The following is a 19,244-nucleotide window of genomic DNA, read 5'->3' as shown; positions in this document are numbered from 1 at the left end:
CCAGATTGTCCAAAAAATCACTCCACACCCCGACCTGGGAGCCGGCAAAGCTCCACCCCAGTCTGCGGAGTTGAGGCAAAGCGAGCAAAGAGTACGCAAACTCGAGGAGATAATTCGGGAAAGAGATTTGCTGATTGAGTGTAATGTAAAAGAGATATACGAGGTTAAACTTTAAAACTCTCAGCTAACTGAGAAATTGCAACTATCAAGCTACAAAATAAATAAGTTGATCTCAGAAAACCGTTCTCTTAATGAGCAGGTCTCGAACCTAAATTGTAAACTCGAGGGAAGAATGAACGAAATCAAAGCCCTTACTAACAAAAACGCCAAGCTCGAAGAGCGCCAGACGGTACAGGGGGGGCTGGCTAGCGACAAAAACACAAGCGAACAGAAAAAGAAAAGAACCAGGGAAGACGCGGGCATGTGTCCGCCTTCACAAGACGGTGACATGCCGGCCTCGGAACCGGTTAACCCTGGGAAAAAAACAAACACGGAGTCAGTCCCCTCAACATCGGCGGACCCAAAACCCATCCAAATCCCCACTGAAAATCCCACTCTCAAAAGAGACCCTTTATATATGCCCCTAAATAACCTCTCCTTAGCGGGTAAAGGGAAGAGTGTTGATCCTAACATCATTAAAGTACCCAAGGTAGTGTGTTAAGAGACACTAAAAACTGGGCCGCAAAATATAAATTATTTTGTGAAAACAAAATTAACATTTTAAAAGTCCAAAAAGATAGATTGGGATTAGCGCTCTTCCCCAAAACTTCCAAAGACCACAGAGCACTCACAGAACTACTCAAGGAAGAGGGAATGGAATTCCATTCCTTCTTCCTTGAAGAGGACAGAAAATTTAACGTTATACTGAGGGGACTGGATCAGAACTTCAAACTGGAAGAAGTGGAGGAGGAACTCCGAAGAGAATGATGGGGTTCGAGCCTGAGGAGTGCAGTGTCATCGCTGCCAGGACTGATTGATCGCAGGCAAATATCAACATTCATTATGTAAAACAAAAAAATATTAACAGCAAGAAGCGATACTTTGAATGCACTTAAGAATATAACTTATAGAACTAAACTAAATCAAACTAAGCATTAACTAATCAATAAAGTGAAATTGAGGTGACGACAAGAACAGAACACCAATATTTATTATTTATTTATTTTTTTTCAAGGTTCGATAATAAAATGTTTTAATTTAATAATTTTTAAATAATTAAAATATTCTTTGTTCAAAAAACTAAAAAAAAAAAACGCGCATGGATTACCTTTTTAAAAAAATTACCTTTTTTGAAATAAAACTAATGCCTCCTTCAATGCTCGAACTGTCTTCCATCAAACTTAATGCATTGTTGGAGCCGCTTATGCGTGGACATTACAGCAGCTTCAATTTCTGCTCTTGACAGGCTGTGAATGGCTTCTTGTATTCGTATTTTCATGTCGTCTCTCGGTTGATTGAATTTGATAAACAATATCTTTCAACCGACCCCATAGGTAGAAGTCCAAACAGGCGAGGTCTGGGGATCGTGAGGATTCTTATCTGGCCACCTTGTACAAGTGGCCATTAAATCAAAAGCTTCTTTAGCAATTTCATCATTAGCAGCATGTAACTCCAAAATCAAGGTATCAATAAAAAAGTTTCCCCGTTGCATTTTATACGTCTGCGTATCTCATCAATATCAAAATTATTGATTTAGAAACATGTTTCTTGAGAACATCAAATGCTTCTGATATAAAACTACGGCTAGCATTTATATTTTTAAACCACCTGCCAATGCTTTGATGTGATAAAGGAGTCTCAATATTTGTTGCACATAATCATAACCTTTGGGATAAAAAAAACTTAAGGTTAAGGCAAATCTTCGTAAATCTGGGGAATATTTTTTCTTTTCCCAGATTGACATTTTAAGAGTTCTTTTGTAATTATCGGCAGTCTTTCTAATATTAATACATTTTCAGAGAAAACTTTAAATTTATTCACTTTAAATTTATGTATAATGTTTTTGGGAAAACAATTTTTTTGTTAAATATTTGAATTTTTTTCATAGAACTTTTTCTTGATTTTTCCTTATTTTTTACAACCTATTTGAATAGTTGCTTTCTGAGTTTTTTTCTTTTTTGGAGTATCTTCACTGAAAGGAGTTCCACAGGTGGTAGACATATACTTGAAGTACTAGGCAAGACTAGATCATCATCAATCATCAATGTGAGTTGATCTTTTCGTTGCTGTCCTTTTTGTCTCCTAAAAAAAAGCCATTAGCATTTTTTTTTAATAAAGAGTATTTCAAAAAATGTATTAACCAATTCAGGGAACTAATAAATTTTATATAGTTTCAGTCTAAAAAAGATGATAGCCATCTTGTTTAAAATTATTTTGGGTGAATTATATAATTTTAATTATATTATAGCTTCTATGGAAAATAAATTTAAAAAGTAGATTTTTTAAAATAATGTTGACCAATATTATCTTACCATGTTGAGCTGTAGGTATACTAGTAGTTCTGCAAATACTGTTGGCACAGTATCATCCAAAACTAAACTAATTCTTTGGATTTATAACAGAGCGACTTTTCAAAATATTTTGATTAAATTCTATCATTAGGTGAAGGTGCCCTATCTGCAATTCTCGTATTTTGAATACAAATATTTGTTTTTTGCAAACCTAAAATAAAAATATTGTAAATACTGTGTTAATGTAACCTTGACATTTTAAGAAATGACCAAAAAGTATAAAACTATACTTGTTAAAATTCATAAATAGTATTTCAACTTCAAACATAGGAGTATTTGATTTAAATAAACTCGAGACGGGTTTTCATGCCATAATTTTGTATTATGTTTATTATAAGCATCGTATTGATTTTTTTTTCAAAAAAATAAATAAATGATATAATTTACTCCTTCTACTTCATTTCTGCTGGTAAGAAACTTAATTTAGTTTTTTTGGTAAGAGAATATAATAACAATTTCTTTGTCAAAAATTTAGAACAAATCTTTTAAAAAATGTAAGTACTCCACTGGCCACCCAGACCTTCTTAATAGCAGTTAGGAAATTCTCGTTCATATTCGTAAATAAAAAGTACGATGGAAATAGCATAAATCACAATAAAAGTTAACAAGCTTGAAATATGAAATACATCATAGTTAGAAGCCACGTATATTACGAAACTCTTAATGGGTATATTATAATGTAATATAAGCCACTGGTATTAAACAGGTAGACAATATTTACCTGTGGAGGCTGATGCTGGGTTCCTTTCGGTCATTTCGGCTTTTACAACCAAAAGTACAACAGAACACTATATTGCTATCAACAAATTAACGTTTTCAATCAGTTTTATACCACACAAGTCACCGAAAAACACACAAGACAAGAGAAACGCGATTTTCTGGCTCTTAACAATGGCCGCCAATCGAATTGTTGAGTTACCTGTCCCCTCCCCTTCTTTGTTTAAGGTTCTGGCTGTGTCAATAAATATCAAATTCCTTTCACTAGTATTACTATCTACAAGGTCATTCAGAAAATTGGTCCTATTAACATCTATAAATGAATTTTCCCTAGGAGTATATTTGTTAATTAAAATTTTTTTTTGTTGCTTGCGTGTAAGATCACCATTTCTCAAATTGTAAAAAAAATCCTATTCATGAAAAAATTACCATTTTACGTACTTGTACCATAAATAACTATCTGGTTAAAAAAACTCTTGTGGGAAAATTCGAGTATCTCTAAAAACACATATCATGCCTTAAAATAAACTCGACTTACAACATAATTCTTTGTTTCTGCGATAAAACGTTTTTTGAGACTTAATCTTAGAAAAACATTAAAATGCAACAAACTAAATAAATTATACGATTTACGTAGTCAAAGACTTACCGGGTAAGGCAGTTGTAGTAGCCCCAACAACAGCAGCAACGGCAGTACTCTCAGACGGTGGAGGTTGTTGTTGTTGTTGTAACACATTCGGCTTTTGAAAACTCTTGAAATCAGGTAACGCGGCGGTCAATTGAGTGAACTCTGGTTTATCACAGATATTTCGGCCCTGAGTGGGGCTCACGCTGTTGCTGCTGCATGTGCTGCTCGCCGTGCTACATTCCCCGCTACCTCCTACGATCCCCGAATCTTGAGACACGTTCGAGGTGGTCATCGTCGAAGCCGCGGGGACGCTGTACGACCGGGATTTTTTCAATCCTGGCTTCGGCACATCCGGCTTTATATTCTAAGTAGATAAAAACCAACATAGGTGAAGTAAAATGACATAATAAAGAAGCAACTTTTCATGGACGGTTCGAAAACCACAAAAACATTCTAACAGCCGTGAATTAGGGTCAGCCCTTATTAAATCTTCAGTGATTGACCAATTTAAAACCCAACGATTTGTAGATTTCTTCGGTACTTAAATAAACAAAAAACTGTAATTACATTGGGTAACAAACTGAAAATACAGGATTTTCTTTGTATATTTTTATCCTTTTTTAATCCTTAGTGCTTAAATGCATTTTTTTAAAAGAACAGATTTACTTAGGCAAAAAATTTATAAATTGATCCTGTTTCAATAAAGGAAATGTTTGTAGCATCAGCCGTACGTAAATAAATAGGAAATAAAACGAAAAAAATTCAAATTCTCGGTCTCAAAACTTAACTTATGTAATACGGTTAAAGATAAGTTCCACATCTGCTTATTAGAGGAGAAAGCTTTACGACGTTGCGCTATCCAGCTCTGATATTTAATTTACGAGTAAAAGAAAGTCAGCGTGTAACTAAATATTATTAAGGCTTTAAGCTGAAACATAAGTGGAAAATATTAGTTGAAGTCACATGACTGATTTTTTGTTTTCATTTTCAATTTGTTTCAACTTTTTTTTTCAGTGAGGTGTATTTTTACATGTCGTAATCTCCTTTGAGAAAATCGCCCAGTTAGAAACGAGACAGGAGAGTAGTTTTGGGACACGTAGCACTCGACAACACTCAAAGCACTCGTGGACTTGTTATTTCTTCAGGATTACATGCTCAATAATACAACAAAGAATTTTGAAATACAATAAATTTCATCCGTACAAGATAAAACTTGTACCAAACCACTAATTAAACTAGCTTTCCCACATGTTTATAAACTTCACACTAATACAACTGTTTTTTATTGGTTTTATTGGTTTTTTTTAAACCAATTTTCCCCGAAGTGCAAGTACAGTGAAATTCCTCTTAGCGGACAGCTCTCAATACTGAACATGTCCTATTAATGGACAGTATTTTTTGTCACGAGATTTTAAAGAACAATTTCCTATAAAATAAATTCTCATTAGCGGACGCTCTGTCAGACGGACAAGGACAAAAATTTTCAACCCCAAAACGCGCAAAATTCTCCAACAACGGACACGGATCTCCGAAAGCGGACAAAAATGACCGTTACGTTACTCCAGGAAAAAAAATCACGCCACTTTAGTATCCACGTATGTATTGTTTTAGTACCGTCTTGTAATTGAAGCAGGTGACATGGTGCCCGTTAGAAACTTTTTAACGCTGAGGCAAAAAATGGAGGTTGTAAATACTGCAGAATAGGAAAGTTTAAATGTCCGTAAACTGGGAGAAAGGTATGGGTGAAAGATTTTAATTTTTGTATTTTGTAATCACAATGTACATATTATTCTAGGTTTAATATAAGTATAAGTCAAGCGGCGGAGATTGTAAAAAATAAAGAAATTATTCGAAGACAATGGCAATCGGGAGAAAATTTAGATCAGAAATCAGCAAAATTAAAAGGTGAAGCTGCCCAAATAGACCGAGTTTGTTTTGAGTGGTTTAGCCGCGCAAGAAATCAAAAAATTCCCATCTCAGGGCCCCTAATAAAAACGAAGGCGAAAGAAGTAGCAATTGAATTGGGGCATCGCAATTTCAGCGCATTTGATGGTTGGCTGAATAAGTGGAGAAGAAGGCATAATATAAGCTTTAAGTGCATCTCAGGGGAATCGGCAGATGTAAACCAAGAAGATGTGAATCAGTTCTTAGAGAGGCTACCAGGAATGTTGCTAGGATATAGGCCAGAGGATATCTATAACGCAGATGAGAGCGGTTTATTTTTTAGAGCTTTGCCAGATAAAACTTTAATGTTTAAAGGTGAGAAGTGCACAGGGGGCAAAATGTCAAAAGAACGATTAACAATGCTATTTTGCGCCAATATGGCTGGTGACAAAGAAAAGCTTTTGGTTATAGGAAAAGCTGCGCGCCCACTAGCCTTAAAAAATTTACCACTTAAGAGTTTTCCGGCTACATGGACATCAAATAAAAAAGCTTGGATGACAAGAATTATCATGACAGACTGGCTTTTGGATATCGATAAAAGAATGGGTTGTCAAAAACGAAAAATTTTACTTTTTCTTGATAATGCCGGTTCACACCCAAGAGAACTTAACCTTAAAAATATTAAAATACTTTTTTTACCTTCCAACACAACTTCTGTATGTCAGCCTATGGACCAAGGTATAATACAAAATTTTAAATTATTTTATAGAAGCCAGATTTTAAAGCACATCCTATCAAAAATGGATGATGTATCGTCTGCTTCAGATTTATCAAAATCGATTAACATTTTGGAGGCATTATATTTTATTAAGAACGCCTGGAATAAGGTTACCCCACGCACTATACAAAATTGTTTTGTCAAAGCTGGTTTCCAAAAATCACCTCAAGGAGATACTCGAGCAGAAGACTACGATCCAGAAGATGACTTACCTTTGGCAACTTTAGCGGAATTCTGGAAAAAATGTCAGGAAGTTGGCCAAATTTCTAAGGCATTAGATAATGACTTTATTATATTGGACCAAGAACTTCATACGGAGGAAACATTTGAAGGAGGTCTAGAAACCATTGCTGATGAGGTACAAAATACAATTTTGCTGGAAAGTGATAGTGAAGAAAAGGAAGAAGAGGAAGAAAGGGAAGAAGCTTTGAGTACTGTGAATTCTTATGCCGATGCATTAAAATGTGTTGATGATCTAAAAAAAATTACAAAAAATGATTTTGTCGCTTTTGAACACCTTAAAAATATCGAATCGCATTTTCAAACCTGCCTTTTTCAGGAAAAAATGAAAAAGAAGAAGCAGGCAAAAATATCTGACTTTTTTAAGGTATAGGATCTGAAATTTGCAACAGATTTTTAAGGATTTTAAATTTCAGTTTTCTTTTTCTGATATTTAAGGTAGCAATGTACCTATGTTTGTTTATACTTATAATTTTCATCAATACATGTTAGTTAATAAAAATTATGTTATTAATAAAACATATGTTAGTTAATAAAAATTATGTACATACATTTCCATATTTGGGTTTTCTTATTAGCGAACACTTCCTATTAGCGGACAATAAACTTGGTACCGTCAATGTCCGCTAATGGGAGATTTCACTGTACTTTGTTCAACCTATGTTTGTTGTTGTTATATGTTCAGCAGAAATTTTACCCAGAACAATGTGGACAATTTTAGGCATGCTCTTATGAATGATAGCTGGCAGGAGGTCTACAGAGAAAGTCATTTTAATTTGCAGTTTCACATATTCTATTCATCATATGTGTGGCATTTCATTGTAAACTTTCCCACTAAACCATCGGGATCCGGTAGTAACAAGAAATTATGGGTTACTAACGAAGTTCGTAAATCTAGTAGGCTGTTAAAAGGGCTGCATCAGCGTCGACGTGCGGTTCCGGCACCCAATGCAGTGTACAGAATTGAAAGCGCCAAACATAAAACTTTGATTAATAATTGTAAAAAACAATTTTACCAGCAAAAAATTATTGATTCTGAAAATCCCAGTAGAACAATGTGGTCTATTGTGTCAGAGTTAAATGGCAACAAAAAAAGGTATCTAATATTAGGATTAATGATAATGGATATTTAATTATTACTCCCAAAGAAGTGGCTACTTACTTTAATGATTTTTTTATAAAAGAACCATAAAGCATTTTAAGCAATATTGCTAAAAATAAACATATGGCTAAAGACATAAACAGGTCAGTTAATTTACGGCAAAGCATGAGCATTATTCCATTTAATGAAAATGAAATTTTACAATATTAAAACTAAAATTAAAAACAAAAAGTCAAGTGAACCTGATGACATTCCTTTATATATTTTTAAAAATACTGCTGGGGCTTGCCTTAAACCATTAGCTGATCTTATAAATTTATCTTTTGAAAAGGGAATTTTTCCAAATTCGTTAAAAATATCTAAAGTTATACCGGTATTTAAAAAAGGGGATCGAGTTATGCCTGACAATTATAGACCCATAGCCTTAACCTCTTGTTTTTCTAAAATTTTTGAATATGCAATGTTTGATCGGCTTATGTCTTATTTGAAAAAAAATCGAATTAATTTGACAGGCCAGCATGGCTTTGTGTTTGGTAGGCCAACGACGTCTGCTGTTTTGGCATTTTTGTCGGGGGTAATCGAGGCTCTTGAGGCGGGTGAGCGCCCTGTTGGGATATTTTGTGATCTCAGCAGGGCGTTTGACTGCGTAGATCACACTTTACTCTTGGATAGAATGGATTCCTATGATGTAAGGGGAGTAGTGTTGAGCTGGTTTGCATAATTTTTGCTACATCGCTCACAATATGTAGCAGTGAGGATCTAGTATGCGGTCTGAAAACCTTAAAGTGGACATTGGGGCCCCACAAGGTTCCGTATTGGGCCCGGTGTTGTTTCTTTTATTTATTAATCCCTTGTCTCTGGCAATAACACGTTGTGTCATCACCATGTATGCTGATGATGCATCTGCGCTGGTCAGACGACAGAACATGGAAACAATTGATATATCTGCTGGAAAAGCCTTAGAGGAACTTAGCAATTGGTTTATTTTAAATCAACTTTACTTGAACAATAAAAAGACTAATTACATGGTTTTTCATGCATGTCATAGTCAAATAAATAGTGATATTAATTTATGTGTAACCAATGATAACGATTGTTTGAAACGCCAAAAATCAGTTAAGTTTCTTGGCTTAACATTGGATGATTCACTTTCTTGGGAATCTCATTGTGCTGAGTTGTCGATGAAGCTCGGTAACTTATGTTATGCCATTAGGAACCTTAGGGTGGTAATTAATCAACTAATTTGTCTATACCACGCTATTATACACTCACGAATTTTGTACGGTATTCAGCTCTGGGGCTGTACGTCGCATACACGTCGAGTGTTTATTAGCCAAAAACAGATTCTTAGGTGTATTGCCGGAGTATCACCGATGACTTCCTGTAGACGTCTTTTTAGGGAATATAGAATTTTGACGGTCCTGTGCGTGTATATATTTGAAGTTTGCTTATATGTTTTTAAGAATTTTAATTCCTTTACTGTTAATGGTAGTTTTCATAATTACCCAACTCGTTCTAGAAATGACTTGTCCATGCCTCATAGCAGACTACTTATTTCTAAAAAATTTGTATTATGAGTAGGTCCAAAACTATACAACAAATTACTGAATGATATAAAGATTAGCAAACCCGTTTCGATATTTAAAAGAAAGTTAAAGGAATTCCTAGCCAATAAATGTTTTTATGATGTAGATAGCTAACTAGCTGATTAGGCAGTATTATAACTTTTTTAACGATGTAATGCCACTTTTGACTATTTAAACTTTTTTTGTAATATATACTATAGGTGGATATTTTTGAATTTTAGTTATCTAGGTAGTTAGTAATATTTTTTTTAGGCCAAGATTATAACATGTAAAACTGTGACGAAATCCATACACTTTGTGTGTATGATATTTTTTTTGTGAAATATTATATTTTTTTTGGATTATAAAAGTTTTGATTTTGATACGACGGTATATAAAAAACGTCCTCCTAGAAATTAAAATTGACGTGTCTTAGTGTTTTCCCAAAGATACCAGGAGAGTTGTAAATAAAGCTTCGCGGTCACCTGTAATAAGTTTTCAGACCGAGACTGCACTTTTTTCGCTTTGTTTATATTAAGGTTAAAAAAAAGGTTAACAGATTATATTAAGGTCCTTTTACTCTTTTCGCTAACTTACTCCCCTTACTACTTACAAAGTATTTTGCTTTAAGTTGCTTTAAGACTTAGGTACTTTGTAAGTTCACTTGTTCACTGACAAACATAAAAAAATCCCAGTTGACTGGAAAGTTATATTCGTCGGTCCTAATAGATGCATGCTTTCTAAGATACCCTGTATCTTTAAGTATAAGTTTCATTTATAAAAAATGTGTTTCTTTTTTTAATAAACCGTTAAGAATAATAATATACGTCGATATCATATTGTTTACACCAACAAAACAGTAATCGCGGGCAAGCAAGAAAGCTAACTTGATAGCGGTCTTTTTTCTTAAATAGTATTCATAATTAGTTATAGCTAAGTCACTGGTTTAAAAAAGGTAACATAAACATCTAAAAACTGTGTTTGTATACCATAATAATACCATATGCATAACGAGAATCTCATAAAGGAGAAATACCGGAGATACCATCCGGTATCTTTTCTTGTCAAAAACAAATGCAGAAAAAAATGCAACAGAGAAAATTTTCTCTCTTGAAGTATTATATTCTTAAAAATTTTAGCTCTATTCTGATAATTTTTTATGATAAATTTTAATTGATATACTAGTTTTCTAATAACATTTTTTATTTGACTTAGTATAAAGCGTTAATCAGAGGGTGGTTTCTCTAACTTTACCCTAAATTTCAAATTCCCTGTAAAATAATTTCGTTAGTTAGTTTTCATAAAACTTTGTTTCAACCATTTATTTTTTTGGTTCATATCAAAATGTGCTTTAGTTCATTTTATAATTTTTTTTTCTCTTATTTTATAATACGACGAGATAACTTTAATTGCTATTGTCATAATGTCATATTGACACTTACATTTTTGCTACTTACAATTGGTCATGGTTCTTAGTGTCGGAGATCGAAAAGTTGTGAGGAAGTCGTTGCTCTCGTTGAAGATGGACGAAACTATGAATATGTGGCTAGAGGAGTACACACTCATCGCTTTACGATCAAAAAGCTATTTCTACGTTTTAGACGAACTGTTAGAAATAGGTGTAAAGTGGGAGTGGTAGGAAGCGAAAAACTGCCGCTTTGCACGATTGATATATCAGAGTCAACGCTTTACGGGCTCGTCATTTAACAGCGGTGCTAAGAAGAAATCAGCTTCAAGAGGTTCGAGACAACAATGTGAGTGTATTTACATAAATATACCGTCGAAAATTACATGATTCACATTACATTACAAATGATGATACATTACACTGATAAAATTATATACATTATATTAGCAAAGTTGCAGACCAGCAACTGGGCCCAAATTACTTCCACGTCACAGAGTGGCTAGACTGCAATTTTCCAGGAAACATTTACATTAAAATTTCGGGCAATGGAGCATAATAACATTAGGTTTGGGACATGCTTGGCAAGAGGGTTGCGAAAAGGCAATAAATGAATGTTCAGTACATGAATTGCGCCTGGTTCTTGAAGAGGAATGGGAAAACATCCTGCTAGATGCGATTGACAGCATAAACCGATGTGTACAGACAGTTCTAGCAACCAGGGAAGGCAATACAAAGTATTAGGTTATCTTTTAGGTTTTTTTTTGTTATTTGCAATTTGTATACTTAGGTTAAGTTTCAGTTGCTATGTTTTTGGATGAAATATGAATTGTTCTGTTTTTGTTGTATCATTGTTTATTAAAACCAATACCAGATCGTTGCGTTACCATAACATATTACATTACCATAACATTACTGACCGATTCCTTGCAAAAAAAAACACAATTTTAAAATCCAGCTTCCAATTTTGAGACATCCTTTTATCTTTAACATTGTCATAAATGCCTCACTTAAATGCAAGAACCCTCTTTCAAAAGGGTCCAGGATTCAACACGATCAAGTAGAAGTTAGAAAGGACTATAAACCAGTTACCAGTATTTGGAAAAACATGATTACAAATGTGTCAAATTCAGGAGATATTTCTCGAAGACCAGTGGCGACCAAGAATGGAATTTTATGAAACCATGATAGAAAAAGTTAATAAAAGCGATTAAAAATTAACATTTTTGAAGAAGTATTTTATTTTCAGATGAATCTCTTTTCCACCACATGATAAACACAATTCTTCCGTTGTTCAATATTGGTCTCGGGAAAATAAGCACAGAACTTTTTAATTCATTACTCAATATACTGAATGTTTGATGGTGCTTTAGACGTCCAAAAATACCTTGGGCTGCTATAAAACCAAATTCTTCCTGCCATTCAAATTCTCCCTTTTAGACCTGGGATCGGTCTATTTTCAAGAAAACGGCTGTCCTGCGGTTATGGTAAAAAATGTTTAACAAATAATTTTCCTAACCGTCTTATTAGTGGGATTGGCGATATTAAAAATGGTCTCCTACATGTTCAAATTTTGTTTGTCTTCAAATGACTTTTAATTTTGGGGCTATCTTAAGGAGGCCATTTAGCATCACGAATTCAGTAGGTCAACAGAAAAGAGTATTTTTAAGAGTTTTAATTTTATTTTTGTAGAGTATTTCACTTTTTCTGCTTTTATTACAGTTTATATTTTATGGTTACTAGAATACTCCTAATTTTCATTCTGAAAATGCGCAGCAATTAAACACATTGAGATGACGATTTTAGGTCAGACAAGTTGTACCCAATTGATACGTTGTAAAATGAATCTAAAGTCTTTATCATAGGGCAGCTTTAAGCATGTAAATCATTAATCTTACAGAAAAAACATGTCCTGCACCCATCATACACTTATATGTACATACTTACTTATTGACATGCCTATTGTACTAGATAAAGAGTTCATGCACAGATGGATTTTACTTTACTGCACCTCGACTATTTGTAAAGCTACCCGATAAAGAACAAAATATTAAAAGTTTACTAGCTACTAGAGTTATAAGTTTACTGGATCTAAAACTTGTGTAAAAAACTGGATTTTATAAGTATCCAGACAAGTAATGGTAAGTTCTATAGACCTATTTTTTTTCCTAATATTACAAATTTAAATTAGTAGATTTTGGTTAAAAAAATTATACACTATCATAGTATTAGTATTTAAAGTGATTATATCTAAATGTTTGGAGTGATCTTTTTTTAACTTATTTTAAGATTACGCTATTTTATCTCGTACAATTATACGTTTTTTTTTTGTTACATACTATTATCGATTTGGAATACTTGAGTATGCACATAAGCATCACTTACATATATCATGGGATAATATTAGAATTTAAATTCCTAAAGAGCATTGACTTCCGCATCCACACTATTGACTTTCTGTACAGCAAAACTGATTAATATATTAAGAAACAAAAGCCTTACGTACCTGGATCTTTCGTTTCCGCTCCTTTCCTTCAGTGCGTTGCTGAATTTTCTTTTGCAGTTGCAACTTTGTCTCCCCGTGTTTGCTTATATTCTTTACACCCTCCTCAGCTACAAATTGAAATATGTATTCGAAATATGCCCAACTTCATTTTATATGTTTTTTTCATACTTTTAGGCTGTGAATCCACGTTGGAAGTGAGTTTGCTGGCCGCATCTGATCCAGAGGCGACAGCGCAATGTCGCACCAAATAATGCGCGAGCGACTGCAGCGATGTGAACTGGATGCCCAACTGTTGGTTTGCCCAATCCTTTACTATTAACCAGGCAGCATAAGTGAGACTCGTTTGACTGACCGGACATTCTGTTGACTAAAGAATAGAAAGATTCAAATTTATAATATTTTAAATATGGTATATTAAAAATTATACAAATTATTACTACAGGGTCCGGCAGTCAAACCTGACGGTTTTTGAGTGGGGATAGCTAGTGGTGGGGACGTCTGGTCGGGTGGGAATAGTCGCCATTCTGTTCACCTTGAGCGGAAGTTCAGTAGCAATGCAGCGTTGGACCGCTGAACACCGTGCGTATGTTGTTGAGACATTTTAAAGAAATAATGATTCTGTGATTCTAACCCAAAGGAGTTTTCGTATACGGTTTAATGTTCCTCCTCGCGGTGCGATCCCTTCTCGAAACACAATTCTTCTGTGGGTTCGAAACTTTCAGAACACTGCTTTTGGAACAACAAGAAGGAGAGGAGGATCACCTCGAACCATTAGAACACCTGCTAATATTGAAGCTGTTCGACATGCTGTTGAACGAAGCCCTCGTCGCTCTGCCATTCTTCACGCCCAAGCTCTTCGGATCTCAGACCGGTCTGTAAGACGTATTCTTCATGAAGACCTACGCTTCCATCCTTACAAGATTGCTATTGTTCAAGAGTTACAAGCAGGTGACTTCAAAAGAAGGTTGAATTTTGCTCAAACCATGTTAAGAATGATCGATGAAGACCCTGGAATCATTGTTTTGAGTTCAGACGAGGCTCATTTCCATCTCAACGGATGTGTCAACAAACAAAATTTTCAATATTTGGCCCCAAGAAACCCACAGGAACTTCACCAGCAGCCTCTTCACTGTGAAAGAGTAACTGTCTGGGCTGCAGTGTGTAGGTCAACAGTGTTAGGGCCTTGTTTTTTTAAGGAGAATGGCCAAACAGTGACCGTGAACTCAGCGCGTTATGTTGCCATGATCCGTGACTTTCTCATTCCAGAGTTACGTCGCCATCGTATCCCTCTCAGGAGGGTGTGGTTTCAGCAGGACGGAGCAACTGCCCATACCTGTCGGGCGTCCATGGCTCAACTCAGAGGATTTTTCCCCGGTAAGCTGATCTCGCTCAGGGGTGACATCGAATGGCCGGCACGTTCTCCCGACTTGTCCCCTTGTGACTTTTATCTATGGGGGGTACCTCAAGGGAAGAGTTTATGTTGACAGACCAAATAATTTGAACCAACTGAAGGAGAACATTGGGCGACAAATTCGTGAGATCCCGTGCCAAACATTGGAGAGAGTCATGACTAACTTCTCCAGGAGACTCGTAGAGTGTAGAGAAAATGGTGGTCATCATTTAAGTGACATAATTTTTGCTACATAAGTTATTTTTATGCTTTTTTATTATGAATGTTAAATTTCCAATTCTCCTCTTTACAATAAAAAAATAATAATTAAAATATCTCAACAACTTTTTTATTTATCCCAATTCAAAAACCGTCAGGTTTGACTGCCGGACCCTGTACAATGAGGATACATTTTGCCTTTCAGAACCCATCATAATAGATTCCAATTTATCTTCCATTAAATGTAATAATAACTTTGTATATGGATTTTTCCCTTGATCAATGCAATCAGGGGAAAAAATTACTACATTATTAAACTAATCAACGTGTACACGACAACGTAGCCTTATTTTGCAAATATTGTTAATATTTTGAACGAGTATTAATTTTCAATGTTTGGTGATTATAATATAAATTATTTACAAAAAGTGTATAAGCCATAATACTAATAGCATCGCGAACCGCCTGGTAAGAATAGTTATGTGCAGTCTTTCAACATTTACAACAAAAAAGCAAATTAAATTGTTACTTCAACACCTAATGTTTGAACTTTGATCTTATCAGGGATCAAACACCTGAGTGTTGCAAACGTTGAGAACGGAAAAAACTCAAGCTTTACTATGGCCTCTGTCTCAACTATTTTCACCTTAAATGGGGCAATGTATCGGAGGTTGATACTCAACTGATGACCACGATTTAGCACGAAAAGCAGCCCTGGAACTGTCAGAATTGTAATACACAAAAACTCACCTTTCCAAATCCGACACAGACAATAAGCAAGACGAGAGAAAAAATAAAAAATATCAGATATATTTACTGAAACTAGTACAGACCTATCCGCGATGCGATCAAATATTACATAGTATTAGAATTGGACCTAACAATCAATGTATTACTAAATGATCGAATAGATGAGTCAATACCTATAAATTCACCTTTTCAATTGTAGTTGTCATTTGACAATCAGATATTGCTAGGCAGTTAAGAACAGGAAGGTCTTCTATAGGCATGATTATAAAAGGGTATTGGGACAGTGGATGTTTCTCAAAAATAAAAGAAGCCGGATCAACCTGAGAAACTTGGTCTAAGATTTAAAAGAATGGCCAAGCAGATTTTATTTGAAAGTCCTTAATGTCAAATTAACGCGAAAGTTGAGAAATTATTTTCTAGCAGACCTGCAATAGTTATTGATGTAACAAGTGTGTAAGATGATGATGGGATGAATGATAAATTGTCGCATTCGACTAGAGCTCATGGGACAATTCCCTTGAATAAACAAAAGGGACACGTGTAACATACAAAATTTTTCTTAAAAAAAATAAAAAAATACCAAATTACTTAAAAAGTGAAACTTTTTATTAAACCCTGGAAAGTGTGTAAAGTGAGTACTTTATGCACAGTAATAAGAAAAAAGAACTTTTACTTTCCAAGAAGAAAATAAAATACCTCATGAAGTTTCCTAAAAATTGCAAATACTGAATGGTTGCATGCACAATGGTATGTCTATCAATGATAAATCCAAATTTAAATTATTCTGTGAATGAAATGAATGAAAAAATGAATGCCGCTAAGCAATAACCTGAATATCCCTAAATAAACCTAGTTGTTTGCCGTTTTCAATCATTTCTTCTATTTGATTTTTTATATAAGTATTTTCTGTTATTTAACTGAGACTTAAGTGATCTTTAGACTTATGAAAGTAAGCGACTTCGTTTAAAACTATTAAATTTAAAAACGGAAAAGCACTTCTTAAATGGCAGAATGAGGTGGCAGAAATAAAACCTATTATTTGGCAGATGAGACGGGAAAACAAAAGATGTAATCGCCCAGTGGACCGAAAAAATCAAAAATTTACAATATTTTAAATTGAAATTATTACAAAAGTAATAATGACCAATTCACACAGCTCAACTTCAACAAACTTCAAACTTACATATTTTTGGAACTTTCGTTGGAGTCATTTGGAAGTCTAGCAATATAAACTATATAATTTGGAATGTACAATGAAGCAAAAAGCTAGATTATGTAAATTTTTTGTATGTAAAGTCACCAAACAATGTTCTGAGAAATATATTTTCACTCCTTTCAAGGCTATGAATGAGGACCAAACTACAGAAGAATAAGACAAGATACTCCGAAAATAAGAGACAAAACTATAATAATAGGAACAGGATATTATCAAAAGCTTCTGATAATAAAATAATATGCAACAACAATACCCTAATTTACACCGAAAGTTATTTTTGTGTTAATGCAATGCAACTTTCAAATTCAAAATTTGTCTAGGTGATATTTTGATAATTATTTTTCTTGTTTTGAAATGGAAGATATTACAAATACTAGTTCCCAATCCCAATTAGATAAAAGACGACGAGGTCAGAGGTGTTAAAGCTAAGTGGTGCTCAAAGCTAGTTGGTGCATTGTTAGGCCTTCAGAAGCCTCATAATAAAAGTGCTAATATAGAAATTATTCCTTTTATTTATTGCTTGGCAGATATAAATTCTGACAGCCTCTCTGAATCTTCAGACGATTTTGAACTGTCAATATTTGTATATTTAGTAGAATTAAGATTTTTCTTATGTATGTTTGACTTATTAAGAATTTGTTTATTTTGTGCGTTTGCAGTTTTACTAAGTACACCAAGTTTATTAATATCTTTTGTTTTATTTATAATAATTAATGTTTCGTAATACCTAACTAGCATCATGAAATTTAAAAAATTGATAAAAAAAAGAAAGAAAAGAAATATTAACCTGATGTCTCGGATGTAGTTAAAATCATGTTTTTAATTAAAAAATTTGATATTTGATAATTAATTTAAAAATTTAGTATTTGATGAAGCATTTACCTTTAATATGTTATCATGAAATAAAACATAACTTCAGTTGTAGTACTGTGCAATACAGCAATAGTATAATAATACATTACTTCTGTTGAAAGGTATGAGGTTTGTAAATTACCAAACTTGTTGGTCCTGAATCTTCCTTTATACAAAATAATTAGTAAAATTGCGGCCCTTTCATATATAATGATATAAATCAGATTAAATTCACTGAGATCATTTTAAAGGACAGAGCAAATAACTATTTATACTCTTTTATTACTTGAGTTAAAATAGTTTATAGTATAGGTTACAAAACAACTTTTTTTAGGTTATGAAAATAAAAAAAGATATCCTACTTTATCTATCATACGTCATATTTATCATTTTAATCCTAGGACATAACGAAAGAATAAAAAGATACTCGACCTTGTTGGTGTAAACTAGAAATGACCAATTAAATTTAGTCCTCATTTTAGTACAAGAACTAAATAAATCCACGCGGTGTAAACGTACCTAATGTTGACCTCAGCAGAGAAATAAAAAACATCACTAAAGATTTACAGCAGAACGAGTGTCCAAGGAAAATAATAGGCAACTATTAGGAAAGCAGCAGAAATAATAAGAAAAGTCTCTCTTCCTTCAAAAAAACTCCGAGCTACTGGAGGATCTTGAAGGATGTTTAACGATTCTGTACATCAAGGAAACTGCACCAAGCGAATTGCCCGAAAAATCAGCATCAAGCCAACCATATAAAGTTTAGTATCCATGACCAAGTATTAAATGCCTACTAGACCATTGGACAGAAGCCAATATTTTGGGCACGGAGCAACATCGGAAGAAAATAGAAGAGTAGTTATTGCTGTTAGTTTACACTTCATAACGGTTGGAGATACTTCCAAACCGAAACGTCGTGCTAAATTTAGAAATAAAAACAATGGAAGTTCGAAAATTAGATTTAACTACAGTACCACAGTAGTTTTTTAATGGTTGTTGTACTGACATTTTCAGGCATTCTACGTTACTATAAAAATTAGATCTATGTCTGGTTATTAAATATTATGTTCATTGGATTACATTCAGATAAAAAAGACTCCTACTAAGTTTTTGGCACGTTGAACGAAGAGTTGTAAATTGCCAAAATATAAAATATCAAAATATAAGTATCTCCCAATTTAAATTTGTAAAGAATTCGACGGCTGAGCAGTGGGAAAGATAGATATCTTCTGCCGAATTTGGAAAAAATATGATCTCCATCTAGTATTCATATTTCGTACTAATATTAGTCCTGCACTATCACATTGCTCAATACTAGTTGTTGTAAATACAATACCAGAATAATTATATGATATCCACACTGTAATATTACACTATGAAGTTTACAGCTTAGTTCGCATTTCTCCCAGGTTTGGATAATCAACTAAAATAGAGTTGCCGCCCTACTCCCAAAATCTCCTCCTGATGACCTAGTTCTTTTTT

At 33.9% G+C, this 19,244-nt stretch overlaps 2 protein-coding genes across 3 annotated transcripts in view; one reads left to right on the top strand and one right to left on the bottom strand.

Moving 5' to 3' along the window:
* LOC126750216 (uncharacterized) overlaps positions 1–19,244 on the bottom strand; it is a 303,441-nt gene that overhangs the window by 241,263 nt on the left and 42,934 nt on the right. For both annotated transcript variants that reach the window (XM_050459759.1, XM_050459760.1), the window contains exons 4-6: positions 13,504–13,702; positions 13,336–13,442; positions 3,877–4,219 (exon numbers count right to left, since the gene is read on the bottom strand). In XM_050459759.1, the coding sequence (XP_050315716.1) occupies positions 3,877–4,219; positions 13,336–13,442; positions 13,504–13,702 (649 nt within the window). The remainder of the gene's footprint in view (positions 1–3,876; positions 4,220–13,335; positions 13,443–13,503; positions 13,703–19,244) is intronic.
* The window catches only part of LOC126750221 (uncharacterized), a 140,164-nt gene that overhangs the window by 101,322 nt on the left and 19,598 nt on the right, over positions 1–19,244 (top strand). The gene's annotated exons all lie outside the window — the stretch shown is intronic.

This window comes from Anthonomus grandis, chromosome 2 (genome assembly GCF_022605725.1).
Source record: "Anthonomus grandis grandis chromosome 2, icAntGran1.3, whole genome shotgun sequence".
Taxonomy (NCBI): domain Eukaryota; kingdom Metazoa; phylum Arthropoda; class Insecta; order Coleoptera; family Curculionidae; genus Anthonomus; species Anthonomus grandis.
The sequence above is the reverse complement of the archived record's forward strand: the minus strand, read 5'-3'. Positions and strand labels throughout refer to the sequence as shown.